This window comes from Mesoplodon bidens, assembly GCF_964165515.1.
Source record: "Mesoplodon bidens genome assembly, chromosome: 15".
Lineage (NCBI taxonomy): Eukaryota > Metazoa > Chordata > Mammalia > Artiodactyla > Ziphiidae > Mesoplodon > Mesoplodon bidens.
The window spans coordinates 38,725,985-38,746,092 of record NC_138171.1 but is presented as its reverse complement, the minus strand read 5'-3'; the positions used below and the strand labels follow the sequence as shown (position 1 = coordinate 38,746,092).

Here is a 20,108-nt window from a genome sequence, read left to right as displayed (position 1 = left end):
GGAAGAGGACAACTGGGGGAAAAGGCCCAGAGAAATGGCCCACTGGAAAAGGAAATGAGAGAGAATGTGGTGTGGGAAATCTAGGCTAGCGAAATGCCACTTCTGGGTGTATACCCGAAAGGATTGGAAGCAAGGTCTCAAATATTTGTACACCCATGTTCACAGCAGCGTTATTCACAACAACAAAAACATGGAAGCAACCCAAGTATCCATTGACTGATGAATTGATAAGCAAAATGTGGTGCATGCTGTTCAGCCTTAAAAAGGAAGGAAATTCTGACACCTGTTACAACATGGATGAACCTTGGGGCCTGAGTGGTATAAGCCAGTCACAAAGGATAAATACTGTACAAATTCATAGAGACAGAAAGTAGAATGGTGACACACAGGGGCTGGTGATGGGGAGAATGGGGAGTTATCGTTTAATAGAGACAGAGTTTCAGTTTTACAAGACGAAAAGAGTTATGGAGATGGATGGTGGTGATAGTTGCACAACAATGTAAATGTAGTTAATACCACTGAGCTGTATACCTTAAAATCGTTAAGATGGTAAATTTTTTGTGTATTTAATATAATAAAATGCATACTGAACAACAGACAACAAATCCAGGCTGGTGAGAATGAGAAGAAAGTTGAGAGGTGGAGGTGTTGCAGGGTGTTGGGGGGGTGTGGAGAGGATTGTCAGTGAGAGAGCATGAGTCTTGACGGATCTGAGTTTGAACCCTCACTGTGCCACCTGTATTAGTCAGCTTGAGCTGCAATAACAAAACACCACAGCCTGGGTGGCTTAAACAAGAGAAATTTATTTCTCAGTTTTGGAAGTTGGGAATCCAAGATCAGGATGCCAGTAGATTCACTTCCTGGTGAGGGCTCTCTTCTTGGCTTGCAGATGGCTGCCTTCTCCCCATGCCCTCACATGGTCTTTTCTCGGTGCATGTGCACGGACAGAGAAAGCAAGCGAGATCTCTCTCTTCCTCTCTTAGGGCACTAACCCCATCACGGGGCCCCATCCTCATGACCTCATCCAAACCTAATCATCTCCCAGAGTCCCCACATCCAAATACCATCCCATCGAGGGTTAGGCCTTCAACATATGAATTTGTGGAGGACACAGACATTTAGTCCGTATGCCACATCTGGAGTCATTTCACTTCAGTAAGTCTCAGTTTTCATATCTGGAAAGTGCTGCTGAGCCCCTGGGGTCCTGTTGGAGCCTCATGTGCTCTTGTGCATCCAATGCCTGGCCTCTAGGAGTTGCTCATCAGGCCTTGGCTGTCATGGGCTAGGCTTCCCTGAGCATCTGCCATTCTCCATAACCCCTTGATGTCCGCAGATGGTCTGAGGCTCTGGGAGATGCTCATTTCCCCCCTTGCAGGCTGTGCTTTGGGCCTCTCTGACTGGGTCTGGTGCTGTGGTCTCGAAGCAGGAGGGTAAGCACAGACCAGGTCTCAGGAAGGCTTAGGTGGGCTATTTGTCTTCACGTTGAGGCTGGAGATCTTGGGATACCTTCCCCATTCTTTGTTTACCCACCCCTGAAGGACCCAGGCTTACTGGGGTAGGGGGGGCGGTGACCAAGCAGCTTCTAGCTGGAGAGAATGCAGAGTGCCAGGGTCTGCTTTAAGATGACAGGTCACCTGGCTTCTTAGGTGGGTCAGGGTCAGGCCCCCCCACAAGTAGAGGGTTGCAGGTGGGCAAGAGAGGCTGTACCCCAGCCTAGGAGAGGCAGGGAGCCCCATCATCCTCTGATTCTCCTCCATTCTCCCGGCATCAGGCTATGTCTGGGCTGTCACCTGGGTCCTGGGCAGGAAGGAGGAGAGGATTGTGACTGCCAGGGTCACAGCACAAGTCAACAGCAGGGCTGGGGTTTGATCCCCGGGATAGTCTGGCCCCCAACACCATGCCCCTGGCCATGACACCCTCCTTCCTGCACCCTCTCAGTGCCCCCCACTGGCACCCCACTCTTACCTGGCTCCCCTGCCTTGGCAGTCCACCTTGGCCCTATTGCCTCCTTGCCTCTGTGTTTTTTTTTTTTTTTCCTTCGTTTTTAATTTTTGGATAGATAGCAAATTCACGATTTATTAGAATTCCAAAGTTACACAAAGGTGCCCAGTAAAAGCTTCCTCCCACCCTTGTTCTTCAGCCAACCAATTCCCGCCCCCACGGACAAGGAGATCAGTGGGGATCTCGGTGATATTTCCTGTGTGTGCGTGTGTATATATATATATATGTGTGTGTGCGTGTGTGTGTATATGCAAATACGCATATGTAGTAGTTTCTCTCTCTCTCTCTTTTTTTTTTTTTTTAACATAAATTGGTATTAAACCATGCTCACTATTCCCATTCTGCACTGCGGTATTTATTCTTCAGCCGAAGTTCGTCTTAGTGGTGATTCACATCCTTCATTTTAACTGTTGCACAGTTCCCCAAGGACCAGGTGACCATCATATCTTTAAACTTACTCCGCAGGTGGACCTTTGTTCCCAACCTTTTTTGTCACTATTTACAATTAATGCCATAACGTGTAACTTGGGGCACAGGCCTTATTTTGCATGCGTGAGAATATGCCTACAGGCAAATGCCTAGAAGCAGAACCCAGGGTCAGAGCACGTGTGTTGGAAAAGTCCTCACGTAGTGCCTGCGGAAAGGGGTTCCCGTTGACTTCCCTGTCTGGGTGTCCTGGGCCTGCTCCCCACCACCTCACCACCCAGTGTGTCATCAGATAGCCTGGTAGGTAAAGGACCCCTCTATGTCACCTTCCATTCTGGGGGTGCGTGTTTATGCACATACATGCCAGCCCTGAGGCATTTGCTTTTCTTCTTGTTTGGGGCCCTCTGTCACCGTTCATCTTATTTCCCCCAGCCAGCTCACAGGCCCCCAGTGGGCTGTGGCAGGTCTTAAGCCTTTCACCTCCAGAGCACCCAGCCTCTAGTCGGCCCACCATAGTTAAAGCCCTGATTTTATTTGCTCTCATATCAAGGTATTTGCCCATCTCTGTGGCCAGCTCCCCCCATGCGCAGGTGAAGACATCTGTCTGCCAGGCCCTGGGGCCCAGGTAGCCACACCCACATTCAAGCATCCCCAGTGTGCCCAGCCCTTGAAGCTGAGTCCACACCCCCAGGGGCTGCCCCCTCACAGGTCCAGAGCTCTCTCACCTCCACAAATGTTGGAAACTGGCCCAGGTCCCAGCACCCCCAGGCCTTTCCACCTTCCTGCCAGATTTAGCTGATGGGGAGGCTCCAGGCTCTGGAAGCAGCTGGGCCTGAGCAGTGCCCTCCCTGGGGCTTCACAGCTGTCCAAGAGGTAAATTGTGCCAGACCCCATAAAGATACCCTCCCGCCCCAGGGCGGTGGGTAAGCAGCTTCTGGCCTCTGTTGCCCTCAGAGAGCTCTGGAAGAGCCTTCTTGCCACTGCCAAAGATGCAGCGAGAAGCTCACCCACCTCCTGTGCAGGTGGAGGATGCTGGCATCACAGAGGCCCAGGCCTACCCGCTTACCAGTCACACGTAGCATGTTCTGCCCACTTAACTCACAGCCTTTGGTGGAGTGTTAGCCTTTCCAGTCCTCAGTTTCTTCATCTGAAAAATGGGGTGATAACACTGACTTGGCCGCTCATCAGAAATGCCTTTTAACATCGTTATGTTCTGATTACTTTAACGCCACTGTCTCTCTTACTTTCTCTCCCTCCACGACTTTGGCAAATTGGATGTGGCCCTGGGATATAGGCCACAGCCAAGTGAGAATTTTAATAAAAGTGAAATATTTGGCCCAGAGCCCATGGAAGGCCCTTGGGGCCTGGCCCTTCTCATTGTGGGGCAGGACCACTAGACTGTCATTGAGCTGCTCCAGGCAGCTCAGAGAGGTAATGACAGGTACAAACCCAGCATCCCCCAGGAGAGGTTGGGTAGTAAGGAGCTGGCAGTGGGTGCCTGTGTTGATTTTCGGCCCATCCTGACTCTGGGAAGTTGGTGCCACCATCAGCCAGGAGTTCAGGACAACACGACAGCTTGGGCTGGGGCTTCCTTTGCAGGCATGTCTCAGCCATAGCTGGACCCCAAGGCCAGGCGCACTTTGGAAGCAGCAGGGGCTGACGACCCCTGTCCAGTTAGTAAGCATAGCTCTGCTGCTGACTGAGCCTGCCCCAGCCTGGGACAGCTAGGGAGAGTAGACCAACCAGAGGGTTCTTTGCCCCAGGGCAGGTAGGTGCAGGGCTGGAGGCTGGCCACAAAGGGGTCCCTTCCAGCCCTCTCCTGCCCCAGCCTAAGGTCTGGGACAGCACCATTTGGGTGTAAGCGCTGCCCTCCCTGGTGGAGAATGTTAGCACACTGAATAGCTAGTTCTCGGCCACTCTGGGCTGGACCCAGCCTGACATCTTTATTTCAGCTCTTTTATTTCATGGATTTGGAAGTGAGTCCATAAAGGAGAGGACTTGCCAAGGCACGTGGCGGCCACACTGATCCCCCCAGGTGCCGACAGGCCCTGGGGAGCTAGGCTGTGGCTCGGCTCAGCTCACAGCCCCTTCCCTTCAGCTTGGGAACCATTCTGTACCATTTCTCATGGGCTTATGTTCATTTCAGCCCTTTTCCCATCATCTCTGGTCATTTGTCCAGTTGTTTCACAAGTCTCTTCTCAGTAGCCAGCAGTGTCTTTAAGGGTATTGTGGACTGAATGTTTGTGTCCCCCCCAAAACTCATATGCTAAAGCCCTAACCCCTAGTGGGAATGTATTTGGAGATGGGCCTTTAGGAAGTAATTAAAGTTAAAAGAGGTCATAACGGTGGGGCCCTGATCCAATAGGATTAGTGTCCTTAGGAGAAGAGGCACCAGAGAGCTTGCTTGCTTTCTCTCCACATGTGCACAGAAGGAAGGCCAGGCAAGGATGCAGCCTTCATCAAGCCAGGAGGGAGCCCTCTCCAGAAACGCTGCCAGCACTCTGTTCTACTTCCGTCCTCCAGAACTGTGAGAAAATAAACTTCTGTTGTTTAAGGCCCCCAGTGCTTTGTTCTGGCAGCCCTGGCTGTTGTTGCCCTATGTGTCCCCCATGCCACCCTAGCCCTCCTGGACCGCTGAGATGGAGGACCAGTGGAAAGAGCCCCGATGAGACTGTCCCAAAGCCTCAGTGTGCCCATCTTGGTAACGGGAGGGTGAAGAGAGAGGCAGGTAGGTCAGGTACTTGTGGGCACAATAGCAATTTTCCTGCCCTTTCTCCCTGGCTCAAGGTTGAGCTCATTAAAAGAGCTAAGTGTCAGGAATTCCGTGGTGGTCCAGTGGTTAGGATTGTGTGCTATCACCAGGTTCGCTCCCTGGTCTGGGAACTAAGGTCCTGCAAGCCATGCAACGTAACCAAAAAAAAAAAAAAAAAAAAACCCTAAAACAACCAAAAGAAAAGAGCTAAATGTCAGTGCTAAACATTTTACCCCCTGAGCTAAGTGAACAACCAGGGGGCTTTTCCTGGGGGAAAGTAGTGGTAAGCTCGAGACCCCACCTCATGCCAGCAGCTAGTCCTTCACTCTTGAGGACTTCAGTGAGGTTCCGGACATCATGGAGACAGAGATGGAATCCGGACCTGGAATGGTCCCAGGGCCTGTGGCTTGGGGGGTTAACCGCAGCCGAATGACCTGGAGCTGCAGGCCACTGAGGCGACATGGGCATTGTTTCAGGTGGAGGCTGCTTGCTATTGAATGAGTGATGGGTAGAAAAGTTCTAGAACTGTACTGTCCAAGTCGGTAGCCTCTAGTTCACATTTAATTAATATGAACTCTAGCTAAGTTCATATTAATTAAAATCAAGTAAGATTTTTTTTTAAATTCAATTCTTTAGCCACACTAGCCTCATTTCATAGCACTCAGTAGCCACATGTGGCTGGTGGCTAACCCAACTGGACAACGCGGGTGTAGACCATTTTCATCATTCCAGGAAGCTCTCCTGGATAGCACTGTTCTAGGTTTGTTTGGACTCAGTAGAGAGAATGCCAAGTTCCTTTCAACGATGGTTGTCCTGACTTAGGGTTGAGCAGAGTGGGGTCACACCTGGCTGTATGTACCACCCTTTGCAGGCAGATGCTGGGGGTACACCCCGTGGGCTCCTAGACAAAACAGTCGGGTATGCTGTAGTGTGATGTGGTTGAACCTAGGCTGGCCTGGCCAGCAGGAATTGGCTCCATCCGGGGATTTGGGGGCTCCTTTCTGACATCCCAGCTGCTCCCACACTTAGCTCTGCTTCAACTTTCTGCTCCAGCACCACCACCTCCAGGGTGCCCTCCCTGAGCCCCAGACCCCCAGCACTCCCCCGCTTGCCCTTCTCTGCTTATTCCCTGCATCCACCCCGCTTATGTAAACACATCGTCACGTCTGCATCCCCAGCTAGTGTAGCGCTGGGCCCATGGAACTGCGGTGGACAGGGCAACGGGTTGGCAAAGCTGGAGCCACAGTCCTTCCGACGTAGGCCCTGTGTTCTGACTCTGGGAGTGATAAGGCACCAGCCCAAAGCACAGGGAGACGGAGGGCATGCCCAGGGTCACCCAGCTTGCTAGGAGTCAAGGCTGAACAGGCCCAGCTGGAGGTGCTGAAGCCCAGTTGGAGCAGGGAGCAGCTGAGATGCCCAGGTCAGCGTCCAGAGCCAGCAGATGGTCACAGGCCACCTTCACCTGGTTTACATTTCGCTTCACCTACTCCTGACCCCACCTCAGAGGCAGCCCAGGGAGCTCTAAGGGGTCCCAGGGGCCGTTAGCTTGGGACCCCGCCTCCTTACTCCAGGCACCGATCCCATGAGTGGTCACACACACAGACACCCCTTCATCCAGGAAATTGACCGCCCCTAAATCCCAAGACATTTGAGAACCTCAGGGGGACTAGGAAGGGAAAAATGGGGAATCTGTAGGCCAGACATGTTTTCTTTGGCCCACGCGGTGTGTTTTTTGAAAAGTACACCAACATTTAGCTCTCTCCTCCTCGCTTCCAAGATGACCAAGAAAAGAAGGAATAATGGTCGTGCCAAAAAGGGCCGCGGCCTCGTGCAGCCTATTCGCTGCACCAACTGTGCCCGATGCATGCCCGAGGAGGAGGCCATTAAGAAGTTCGTCATTCGGAACATCGTAGAGGCCGCGGCTGTCAGGGACATTTCCGAAGCGAGGGTTTTCTGTGCCTATGTGCTTCCCAAGCTGTATGTGAAACTGCATTACTGCGTGAATTGTACCGTTCACCGCAAGGTAGTCAGGAGTCGTTCTCAGGAAGCCCGGAAGGACCGAACACCTCCACCCCGATTTAGGCCTGCTGGTGCTGCCCCACGACCTCCACCAAAGCCCGTGGAAGGAGCTAAGTCCTTAAAGACTGAAGAATATGGTCCCCTGGAAAGAAAATAAAGTGGAAATTATACTTAAAAAAAAAAAAGTACACCAACATTTAAATATTGAGAGAGATCACCAAAATCTGGATTTCCAGCTTTTCTGGAAAAATTGGAAGATCTTGCAACCCAGGGCCCACGTGTAACAGTACATCGGAGCTGAGTGGCAGCTGCCCCTCTTTGGTAGGAAAGGAGCCGCCCGCACCCCCCCTCAGGCAGCCTCCATACCCTGGTGTCCCCCACCGCCCCACCTCCACTGAGACCAGATACCAGGCCCATTTGTCATCGTGCTGTTACTGGCCTGTTTCTTGGGTACAGAAAAATATGTCTCTACTATTCTGCCCCAGAAGTGCTAGGAAGGAAAAGAGGCTGAGAGGGCCATGGGCTTCTTGGTACAAGTGAAGAATGTTCCTAGGTATGGAATATGCAAAGCGTGTCTGACTCCTGGTTCTCTTCACCTGAGTATCTTGCACACCTTTGAGCTGTAACCCCCTGTTAAGGCATTTCCAAGCTCTTCCTTGATGTCCTCCTCCCATCCTCCGTCCACCCCCTTTGGTTTCTTGTCCCTGAAACCCCTGCAGAAACACATATGCATCTGTGTCCGACTCCCTATCTTGGGGGGCTCGGCTGATACTGCTGACTTGGTAGAGATGGTAGCAGCTGAGCAGACCTCCTCTTGGGGCTCCTGACCGTCCTCCCAGGCTCCCAGCTGGAGGGACACAGGGGCCAGGGGTCTGATATGGCCAGGCTCACGGGCTTCAGTTTCTGGGTCCTGCATCCCCTGAGTGGCCCCCCAGTAGTCCACGGTGAATGGAGTATGAAGCCACCTCCCCCCACCTAAGATGGGACTCAAGCAGATACAGAGAGGCAGGTGTAGAGATAAAACAGCGAGATTGCCAGTGAGATGTGGGAACTGCTCTCCATGCAGCCAAAGTGAGCTGCTTAAGACACAGACCCTCAAACATTTCAAAGCCTTCTTTTTCCTTTTTTTTTAATGGACCTCAGGTGCACAGAATGCAATTACTCATCATCCTTGTTCTGTGACATACTTATCGATCCTAGCTTTCAAGTTAACATTTATTTATTGTTTGAATAAGAATACCCCCCACTGCGACCATGACATGATGGTAACTGCTGTCCACCCACACTTATCTTTCCCTTGACTTTTACAAACAGTTTTGTCCTGTGTATACACCTGACAAGGGTATCTGACTGTGTGTTTTCTGGGGCTTGCTTTTTTCCACTCAATGATGTATTACAAAGTATAGATGATATTCCATGTTTCCCTGGCTGTACACAATTGGACCACAGCGCCGTAGAATATTTCTCTTCCGCGAGTTAGGGGTCTTTCCTTCTGGGGTCCTCTGCGTATGCTGCTTCCCCTGCCTGGATCTCATCCTCTCTGAGCCCTTCCCAGACACCTCATCCAAAGGAAACCCTCACAGCTGCTCTGTTTTAAAACCCCTCCTTGGGGACTTCCTGGCAGTCCAGTGGTTAAGACTCAGAGCTTCCAATGCAGGGGGCGCAGGTTTGATCCCTGGTTGGGGAATTAAGATCCCACGTGCCTCGGGGCGCGGCCAAAAAGTTTAAAAAAATTTTTTTTTAATAAATAAATAAAACGCTTCCTTGTTCCACAGCCCTTCCCGCAGTCAAACTATGGTAATGCTTTGTGTGCTTGTTTTTGCCTGGCCCCATGTCAAAAGGGTCCTTCCCCATCTCAGCAGATGCTTTACTGCCGTGCTATAGGACCCACCCCGTGGAGAGGGTGGGACTCAGGCGCGCTTGGGTGGGCCAAGGTGTGCAGAGCAGTTCTTGGGGGCAAACCTGAGCCGCTTTTGTGGAATTACGGGAATTTGGGGCAGAGGAAGCCAGCCAGGAAATCTTTTTTTTAATAAGGATGTTTATAGCAGCTTTATTCATAATAGCCAAAAACTGGAAACAACCAAATGTCATCAACAAGAGAAGGGATAAATTAAAATATATTATAATACATTATAAATATATATAAACATACATATATATTCAGCAATAAAAGTGGCTACAAAACGACATAAAGTAAAACAGATGAATCTCAAAAACAATACACTGAACAAAAGAAGCCAGACACAAAATAGTACACACCGTATGATTTCATGGCTGTGAGGCACACAAACCAGCAAATAATCTATGATGATAGAAACTGGCACAGGGGTTACCTCTGGGTGGTCTTAGGGACCCACAGGAAAGGGACAGAAGGCTTTCTGCAGTGATGGGAATGTTCAAGATCTTTTTTTTTAAATTGGAGTGTAGTTGATTTACAATGTTGTGTTAGTTTCAGGTGTACAGCAAAGTGAATCAGTTATACATATACATATATCCACTCTTTTTTTTTTTAGATTATTTTCCCATATAGGCCATTACAGAGTATTGAGTGGAGTTCCCTGTGCTATACGGCAGGTTCCTATTAGTTATCTATTTTATATATAGTAGGGTGTATGTCATTCCCAATGTCCCAGTTTTTCCCTCTTGATTGGGGTGGTGGCTAAATGGGAGTATACAATTGTCAAAACTCGTCTAACGGTACACCTAAAATCTGCACATTTCATTATGCTGAATTATGCCATAGTTCAGAGAAAGGCTTTGAGTAAAAAAAAAAAAAAAAATACCTGTACAAAACTATGCTCCAAGCCCAGGTTGACCTCATTAAAAACATTTGTCGGGCTTCCCTGGTGGTGCAGTGGTTGGGAGTCCGCCTGCCGATGCAGGGGACGCGGGTTCGTGCCCCGGTCCGGGAAGATCCCACATGCTGCGGAGCGGCTGGGCCCGTGAGCCATGGCTGCTGAGCCTGCGCGTCCGGAGCCTGTGCTCCGCAACGGGAGAGGCCACAACAGTGAGAGGCCCGCGTACCGCAAAAAAAAAAAAAAAAAAAAAAAAATTTGTCGCCTAAAGCGATGAGTGCCATTGAGGAGCTGCTCGGCCCTGGCCCAATGAGGGGGGTGTCACCAAGGGGACTTTTTTTTTTTTTTTGCAACACCACATGGCATGCGGGATCTTTGTTCCCTGATCAGGGATCGAACCTGTGCCCCCTGCAGTGGAAGCGTGGAGTTTTAACCACTAGACCACCAGGGAAGTCCCAAAAGAGATGTTTTAGAGTCCTTTTCCTCATCCATCTTCAGGTCACCCCCTCACTGCCTCTGCCCCCTCAAACCTTTGTTCTGAGGACCCTAGAGGTACACCCTGGCATGTGAGCCACATAGAAAGGCAAGAACTTGAACCTTTGGCCTCCACCCAGCCTGCCCTCTGGGATTTTTCTTCTCTGGTAGTGAAGTAGCAGCCACGTGGGGCGTGCACAGATCTTATGCGTGTGGCTCTGTGAATTCCCACAGACTGACCACACCTGGGGAACCAGCTCCCAGGAAAAACCCACAGAGAACGTTCCCAGGATCCTGGAAGTCTCCCCACTACCCCCTTCTGGTCCCACTCCCCTCTCCTGCCCGCTCACCTGACTTCTGTCACCTCTGTGTGATTCTGCCCATTTTCAAAGCATTGTTGGTGCCCAAACTGGGAGAGTCCAGGCAAACCAATAGGTCGTTCCCATCCATCACCCCCTGCTGGCATGGCGGTGAACGGGTATTATTGGAACCAGCTTAAACCCACGGTCCTGGGTCCTGACATTCGGGGAGCAGTGTGCTCCACGGGGTGTAACAGGTGTTCTGTCTTGTCTCGGAGGGTCCAGAAGTGCCATCCCCACAGCGGCCTGGGGGAGTCTGCAGGCATAAAGATAGCAGAGCCGGGTGTGAGGCAGCCCCAGGAGCAGCAAGCAGGGGCTCCTTAAATGGACACTGCCTTGCAGCTAGGCCCCCGCCCAGGGTGGTCCCCCCAGAACTTGGTGGCGGACGTGCCATGCTCAAGCCCCTGGTTAGGCAGCTTGCCAGCGACCTCTCCCGGCCAGGAAGGCCCAGGCATCCGGCAAGGGAGGCTGGCCCCCTGCCACTCCGGTTTTCCAACTTCAGCTGTGCACCCACCCTCAGCAGGCCCCCTCAGTACTTTTCAGGGTTCACCAGGTGAGTGCAATGTGTAGCCAAGGTTGAGAACCAGTGCTTTAAGCAAACAGCTGAGGTTTATACAGCGTTTTAGCCCGTAAGCCCTGTTCTCACTGTGAGAAGAGGTGATGATCCTGCTGGGCTCCTTTCCTGCCATTTTCCCAGCTGGAGCAAATATCCCTGCGTCTCTGAAGGGCAGAATTAAGACTAGCTGGGTATCAGTTATTAAAGAGGCCACATTGATAGAGCTTTCTAGAAATAAGCTACCCCAGGATGGAATGAATTACCGCGCAAAGGAGTGAGCTCCCCCTCCCCAGAGGTATGCAAATAGAGGCTCGGTCTCCGGGATTCCCTTACCAAAGGAGGCAGCACACAATGGCCTTCCCAGCCTGATTCTGTACCTCCCTGTGCTCCACCTTCCTGTCTGGGTGATTCCAGGAAGATCCCTCCCCCCGCCCATTGCAGTTTTAATGAGGAATTTGTGGTAAATGATTCCACCAATTAAACCAACCCTCGCAAATCTCTTCCCTCTGCTCATTTATCTGGTTCGTAAATCTGAAATCTCAGCGTGGATCTGCTGGACGAGTTTACCTGGAAATGGCCCTCCTCCTCTCCCCGCTCTATCTCCCCCTCCCCCTCCCGGTTTAAGGTCCGCAGGGCTCTGAGTGGCCCGGGCTCCTTGCCCAGGATGCCCAGGAGAGGCCCCTGTGAGGGCCTCGCTCTGCTGGGTTCGGAATCCGAGAGTAAACAGATCGAGTGTCAGCCAGGCTGCCCATAACAGGAGGCCACAGCCATTGAAAATGAGAACGTTCTCTGAGATGACTCAGCCTTCGGCCCCAGGGTCAGGGCAGCCCCAGGCCTTGGCTCTGCCCTGGTGGTCGGCTGTCGGCCACGCCCAAGGGGAACAGCAGTGGGTTTTTAGAGTCGACTGGTGTGTGATTCCGTTTTGTCCCATCAGGATGAGGGCACACGCAGCAGCCTTGGTTGTCTGGCGGGTCACTGTCTTCAGTTTCCTTATCTGTGAAATGGGCATCAACACTTCCCGTCTTAGCGGGTGGATGTGAGACATGAGTCTGAGACCAGTCCAGCCGGCATAGGCAGAGAAGTGCGAGTCTGAGGCTTGGGGAGAAAGCCTGGGCCACAGCGGCTGGGACCCTGGGAGGGAGAGAATTGGCAGAGAGCGTGTAATGAGAGAAGAGCACCGGGGAGGCTTGGAAGAGAAGACACTGCAGGAAGCAACAGGAGGGTGTTGACACTGGAAGACCCTGCTGTGGTCGGTATACATGTCCAGGCTGAGGCCTTGGCCCACCACGTAAGGTCCAGCCAAAAGGTCCAAGGACAGGAGGGCGTGAGGGAAGAGGCCATCAGCTTTGGCTGGTGGAGGTCACTGGTGAGCTGAGCAGGATCCATTGGAAGGTTGAGTCAGGCCAGCGGCAGTGGCTGGAGGACTGGTGGTGGTGGAGGGAGGAAGGTGATGGGCACGAGGGAGCCTTTTTTTAGGACGGAGGAAACTTGAGCCTGTTTGTCACCAAGACAAGGAAGCCAAGTATGAGATTCCTGAGGGAGAGGCGCCAGTGGGAACAGAGGCTTAAAGATAGGTTGCCACAGTGGTACCGTTTTTCTGAGGCCAGAGAAAGGGGATGAGATGGATGGAAAGGCAGAGATGTTTTGAGAGGGTGGCCTAAGTCTTAGGAACTTGGAAGTGCAGGTTGGAGTGCAGAGTGTGGGCACAGGGAGACGAGGGAGAGGGAGGGTTGAGCTGCTCCCGAGAGGGGTGGAGGGACAAGATCCAGGCCCTGGGGGATTTCCAAGCTGGAGGTCGGTGCTGATGGGGGGCCATCTAAGGATGGGGTCGGCCAAGGGCCCCACCCAGGACACCCTGCCCCCGAGCCAGCAGCAGACGACGGTACAGCATTGGAGGGGCCACAGGAGATGAGAGAGGCGCAGAATGACCTGGGAGCTGAGGCATCTCAGAGTTGCCAGGCAACAGGATGGCAACTCCATCCAGGCAGTACCTCAGCGTGGTTCCAAAGTCTTATAATGGCGAATCTTCTAGGGACCGTTGGTTCCCAATTAATAGTGTCAGGAGCTTAGTGGGGCGGGGCTGGGGGGACGAGGACCACAGATTGCTTTAGGGTCGGGTCTTTTGATTATTGTTTTCAGCCTGCTGACCGAAACCTGTGCATCCTTGGAGAGAGAGAGAGAGAGAGAGAGAGTGAGAGTGAGAGTGTGTGTGTGTGTGTGTGTGTGTGTGTGTGTGTGTAAGGAAAGAAAGAAACCAGTGCTGTTGGATCAGCTGTTGGTACCTGGTGCTTTTATCTACAGAGGGATGCCGACCTCGAACCCGGGCCCCGTGATCGGTGGGGTTATCCCCCTCTTTATGAAAGAGGACACAGGCTCAGGGGCTGCGTAAATGTCTAAGGCCACCAGGGCTTACCAAAGGGGAAAGGTCAGGGGGAGGGATAAATTAGGAGTGTGCAATTAACATATACACACTTATATATATAAAACCAACACGGATCTGCTGTACATCACAGAGAACTATACTCCTATACTCAATATCTTGTAATAACCTATAATGGAAGAGAATGTTAAAAAAAAGAATATATACATATATAGATGTATAATTAAATCACTTTGTTGTACACCTGAAACTAACACAACATTGTAAATCAACTATACTCCAATATAAAATTTAAATTATCTTTAAGTTTTTAAATGAAAAGAATAAGACCGTCGGGGCTGGTGCTGTAACTGAGACCCAGAGCATTAGCCCTTTACACACAGCACCATCAGACTATTAAATAGAGACTGGACTGTGGGGACCAAGTTGGGGATCGAATATACATCTCTTGAGCCCAAGTGAGCCCCCAAATCACTGACCAGCCAAGACCAAATAGAATGACCCAAATGGGAGTGAGTTGTAGCTCTGGGACCAGTCCTTCCCGTTCATCCTAGGACTCTTGCCTGATTCTGGCTCCTGGACCCTTCTCAGGCCACCTCCTCTGGGTAGCACTTTAGCTGCAGCATTTCCTGCACCTTTTTACAGCCTAGCAGCCTACCCTGGCTCCTGTTCTGTGGCTGGGTCCCTTCTGCCAGACCCCAGTCCCCATCGCCTGCAGCCCCTCATCCTTGCACCAGTGACCTCAGCTCAGGTTCATGGCCCTCACCCATCGTGTGTCTTTGCATGGCTCACCTTTATTCATTTAACTAACTAGCTCATGTTAATAGTGTAATCAGCACATGCAAAGCCAGAGCAAAAGTAGGATGGAGACAATACCCTCCATGTAACCAGAGGTCTCCCCCGCCCGTCCCCAAACCCCAGGTAATATGTTCTTTATTCCCTGGCTTCCTTTATATGTAGTAACATTGCAACTCCGTGGAGTCGTAAAGGTGTTGGGTTTTGTTGTTGTTGTTGTTTTTGTTATAGCTGCTTTTAACTGTAAAAAGAATACCATGCTGGACATAACAGTTGGGGACGTATTTTTCCATCTACTATTACGTTGCTGAGACTCATTCGGAGTTTTGCAAGTCCCTGTAGAGTGTTCATTTTGACTGTTGGGCAATATTCTTCTGTCATCATTTTCCTCCTCATCCAGTGATGGGAATCTGGGTTGCAGCCAGGTGTTTGTTACCAAGGACGGGCTGTTACCGATTCTCTCGTCCGTGTCTCTGGTTACCCACGTTTAAGACAGTGGATAGCTTCCAGGGGAAGAGCTGAGTCATGGGGAATATGCCACAGGCCACACCTGCGCCCGGGCTGCCCCCCACCTTAGAGACCACACAGCACAGTGGTCCCAAGGTCATAACTGCCTTAGCCTAACTGAGCATCAGTTTTCCCATCTATGAAATGGCAATCATTAATTACATTGCATGTTCATTCAGTTAACACAGATGACGCACAGACCCTCTTTCCTGTTCAAGGCATGGGGATCTGGATGAGATAGACTCAGCTGTCTCCCAGGAGCAGGTATCTCAGCAGCAGAGATAGACCAGGAAGGGAATCATCTCAGCACCTCAGTGGATGTGATCATTCGCTGGGGAGGTAATGGGCAGGTGAGGGTGAGCATGCACTGGGACAGGGGACTTTGGCCTGACTGGGGGACCTGGGCTGGGTTCGTGGGCCACTGCGCGAGACTTGACTGTCCTGCTGGTAAGGGTTGGGGTGGAGGCCATGAGGCATGGGGAGATCTGAAGTCAGGCAGAGACCCAGAGCCCACTGCAAGACCAAGCACTGCCTGGACAGGAATGCTGCCTCGGACATCCACTCGGTCCCCGGACCAGCACACTTCATCAAGTGGCCACACGTGCTTAGGCGGGGTCTTGAGCACTTCCACGTTTGTTCCACACCTCCTTAAATCCTAAATGACCCTGCAGGACAGGTATCTTCAAACCTCTCTCACAGATAAGGAACCTGGTGTGATTTGAGGACCAGTAAGTTGTTCCAGCCTCATCTTGGATAGGTGGCAAAAACCAGGACGCCCACTTGGGCCTTTTTCCATCTCAGTCCCTCCCAAGGAAGAACGGGAACCACCAGCCAGCGCCTCGTATGTGCTCTGCGCTTGGGAATGTGTTCACGCAGCAAGAGGCTGCCCTTCCACAGACGGCGTTCCCACCCTGGCATGACCCTTTTGATGCCACCTGTCTTCCTTCAGGATGACCATCCTGAAGGAAGAGCCATCCTGAAGTGCTCTGTGGCTTGTGCTTGGGCCTTCGGAGCAGGGCCAGGGAGCACCACAGTCCCTCACCAACACAGGTCTCCATGGAGGAAAGGACCAAAGCAGTGGGTCCGGGCCAGATTCAGAGGCGAGTAAATTCTGCCAGTTCAAGGCACCCCTTCTTCCCACTGACCTCTCTCCTGGTGCTGCTGATGAGAACGTGCCACAGAAGGCAATGGTTCCCTGCCTTGGCCTTGTGTTTCTCAGTGACCTCACCAGCCCCAATTTGTTGACTATTATTTTCCTGGCCATAAATGGAGGCACGCCCACCACCACCAACCTGGTCCAGGTCACCATCAGCTCTCACCAGCCTCCTTGAAAACGAAGACTAGCCTCGTCACTGGTCTCTTGGCCCCACCCAGTCCCAGTGGCCACAGGCATCATCCCTCCCCCATTACGTCTGACGTCACCACCTGTCGTTCCCCCTCCCCCACCACGTGGCCACTCTGGCCTCAGTCACTCCCAGCATGTACCCACCTCAGGGCTTTGGGACAGCAACACGCCCGCTCTTCCAGCTTCTACAGGTCTCATAGGGACCTTCCCTGCTCTTCTTTTTTTTTTTTTTTTTTTTTTTGTGGACAAATGTACATAACACAAAATATACCGTTTTAACCATTTTTAAGTGTATATCTCAGTGGTATTAAATGCTCACGTTCTCATTGGTCTGCAACCTTCACCACCATCACCGTCCACTTCCAGAACTTTTCATCATCTCACACTGAAATTCTGCACCCTTTTAACAGTTGCTCCCCATTCCCCTACCCCCCAACCCCTGGCAACCACTCCCTGCTCTGCTTTAAATTGCAAATTCACTTTTTTTTATTGGCTCTGCAGCCACACCACTGTCTGACTCACTATTTTATTTATCCAGCCCCCATGGAAATTCTAACTGTCCAATTATTTAAGGTGTGTCTCCAGCACCTGAAGCAGTGCCTTTATACATTAAAGGCACTCAACAATTTGTGATGACTGAGTGATCTAGCCACTTTCGCCTGGGTCTCAGGGGCTTTATCCAGACCTTACCGATTCCTTTTGCCCTACCCAGCCCCTTTTTACAGTCTCGTCTGTGCGTGCCACCCTAGAATTTGCAAACACTGTTGCCCACGCTGTCCAATTCTCCTGGCCACCCAAGACATAAGCAGATATTTTTCCATCTTAACAGAAAAAGACATTCTTGGGATTGCCCTTCAAATCACAGAACGTGACGCAGGGGGTTTTTTTCTAACTAAAACTTGAAATGGCAGCTTCCAGTTGTTAAAGGACAGTAGAAATGAAATGTAAGTAACACGAAAGACCTATTGAAGACCCAGGAGAAGACCCAGATGAAAAAGCCACGGCTGGTTAAGAGAAGAAAGCCTGGTTGTCCTTGGGGAAGAAGAGCCCAGGAAGGCGGGAGGCCACCATGCTCGCCCCAAAGCGCGTCTGTCACTCGCTGTATATTGTTCAAGTCTCCTGTGCTCTGCTGCAGGAGCGCATCGGCGGGGCTGGCAGAGGCAGGGGCGGGTGGTCCCCAAAAGTGGGTCAGACCCTGGCCCTTCCATCTCCTCACTGTGACACTGCAGAGGAAGATGTGGCTAAACCTCCCTCGTTGTAGACGGAGCAGGCTGCACTCGGTGAGAAACACGCGTGGGTTTCCAGGTGCTGAAATTCAAAATGGGCATTCAGAGGCCCTGCTGGAACAAAGGGAGAACGGGTTGCAAATAGGTACCTGGAACATGCTGGAAGCCTGTTCTCAGTCCTGTTTGCAAGGCCTGTCAGGTGTGTGTGAAGGCTCTGCGCTCATTTCATAGCCCAGCTGACCAGGCTCTAATTGCAAAGGGCTGGACTTGTTCTGTGGCCAGGCAACAGGGGACCTCAGCAGGGTCTGGCTGACACAGAGCACATTGTGACCCCACAGAAAACAGGCCCAGTCCCAGACAGGGTCCGGCCCACAAAGCTAGCTCCCACCTCCCAGAGACCCCGGTCTTCTGCACAAAGAAACTCCACATAAAGCCAACTTCTGCTGAGCCCTGACGATGTAAAGGGGTCCTTGTGGTGTCTGGGAAACAAGGAAGGGAGTGCAGGACAGCCTTGCAGGACCGTCACCCAGCCAGCGGGTGAGTGGAGAAGGCGAGACGGATGCAGATAGGAGTTCCCACCCGATGGTGATGTGTCAGGCCACCTCCCTGGCTCCCCCGATCGGGACAGTCCCTGTGCTCAGACTTGTCGAGTGTCTGTGAAGATTCCTGAGGTCCCAGCGTGGCATGTCAGGGAGCTGAGACCAGGGAGCAGGTTTGGCTCCAATAGATGCACTGGGAATTTCAGGCCGAGTCAGTGTCTTCCGTCATAAACCATCATCTCTTCACTGGCTCCCTGGTGGGAGCTGGGCTCCTGGGAAGATGAATGGAGACTCTTCAGCGAAAGCTTGTTGCTTGGCGTCAGTGTGTAAGAACCAGTGTTTCAAGGAACCAGAGACTCAGCGCTCCACAGAACCTTGGAGGTGGCTTAACCCATCCTCTCCATTGAGGCAGCAACACCGCTGCAGCCCACCTGCCTGGGGCTCAGCCCCTCGACAACTGACGTCTCACCACCTCCCAGGACAGCCCGTTGGTCTCTGTAGCCCAGTTGGCTTTAGAGCTTTTCTTACTGGGAATGCAAGCCGGCCTCCCCGTGGTCCCCCACTTCAGCTGCCTCTGTCCTCCAAGAAGGAGAAATAGCCAACATATTGAGTGCTTACCATAGTCATGCTGGGCATTTCTTCTTCAACAACAACCCTATGAAGGAGATATTAAATATTATCATCTCATTGTACACATGAGAAAGCCGAGGCACAGAGAGGTTAAGTAACTTGCCTAAGGTCACACAGCCATAAGCAGCAGCATTGCTTCCATCCCATGGTCCACAACAGCCATAGAGATTTAAAGATGGTGGCTGGAATCTTCCCCCAAGCTGAAGGGAGTTCAGTGTAAAGTCCCCTCGCTTCTTCTGGGCATGCTCCGTGTGGGCCGTGAGGATCCGAACAGGCACAGACTTTCTGGTATGGCCTCCAGTACTATCCAGCACCCGTACTCTGTGCACAGAGCCCAAGGATGCATTGGTGCCCCCTGGACAGGGGACTTGAATATTCTTTTTTTTTTTTTTAACTTATTTATTTAGGCTGAGGCTCCAGAGCGCAGGCTCAATAGTTGTGGCGCACAGGCTTAGTTGCTCCATGGCATGTGGGATCCTCCCGGACCAGGGATCGAACCCACGTCACCTGCATTGGCAGGCAGACTCTCAACCACTGCGCCACCAGGGAAGTCGGACTTGCATGACTCTTGGGCTATGTCCTGAACCACAGTGAACCGGGGCTCTCCCCAGAGCTGCTGTTCCCCAGTCTCCCTACTTCATTGCCCAGGACTCTAGAGTTTTGTATCCTATCTATCTGATTGCACCAGCAGGACCTGCTGGTCAGCCATCACACACAGTTACACAGGTTGTGCACTGTCCAACTCTAAGGGCACTCTCTACACAGACTGTGCAATGAATGAGCCCTCCCCCCAAGAGTTGTGATGTACCACCTGCCCAGCTGCCTGGGCGGCAGATCTGTCTTGGGTTCTGATCAGAGCTAGTTGGGATTTTTGCCTGCCCTTGAAAAGCATTTTCCAAACAGACTCAGTGGTTCTGGGATTGTCTCTCCGTGCCTTGTCAGCCAGGCCCCTTGAGGTCCACTTCACTATGGCGCTGACAGGGTTCCATGTGGCCTGTGCCCTCGCTGCCCACCGGAGCTGAATGGAAACTAGTCCACCTTGAACCTGTCGCTCATTGTACAAAGGAATGAAGCAGCCCAGGGTTCACCACCCCCAGGTGCCAGATTGGGACTGGAACCCAGGTCTCTTGACCCCAGGATCTTGGTCCTCTTCCCGCTCTCCCAGGCTGCTTTCTCTAACCCTGTTGTTTCATCCTGTTCCTAAGCAGCATGCGGGCGTCTAGAGGGCCAACACTTCTCCTCCTCCCCAGGTTTCCTAACAGCACTCAGCAGCAGGCTGGGTAATTGCTGGGTTTTGGTGCTCT

The 20,108-nt window shown here is 51.8% G+C and overlaps 2 protein-coding genes across 2 annotated transcripts in view; both read left to right on the top strand.

The window, feature by feature from the left end:
• CASTOR2 (cytosolic arginine sensor for mTORC1 subunit 2) overlaps nucleotides 1-20,108 on the top strand; it is a 59,122-nt gene that overhangs the window by 12,282 nt on the left and 26,732 nt on the right. The gene's annotated exons all lie outside the window — the stretch shown is intronic.
• Nucleotides 6,845-7,677, top strand: LOC308629783 (small ribosomal subunit protein eS26-like). Its single transcript, XM_081258023.1, has one exon. The coding sequence runs from the start codon at nucleotides 6,882-6,884 to the stop codon at nucleotides 7,353-7,355; it is 474 nt and encodes a 157-aa protein (XP_081114149.1). The 5' UTR covers nucleotides 6,845-6,881; the 3' UTR covers nucleotides 7,356-7,677.

Coding starts and splice junctions, on each gene's coding strand:
- LOC308629783 (XM_081258023.1), top strand. CDS start 6,882: ATGTTTTCTTTGGCCCACGCGGTGTGTTTTTTGAAAAGTACACCAACA.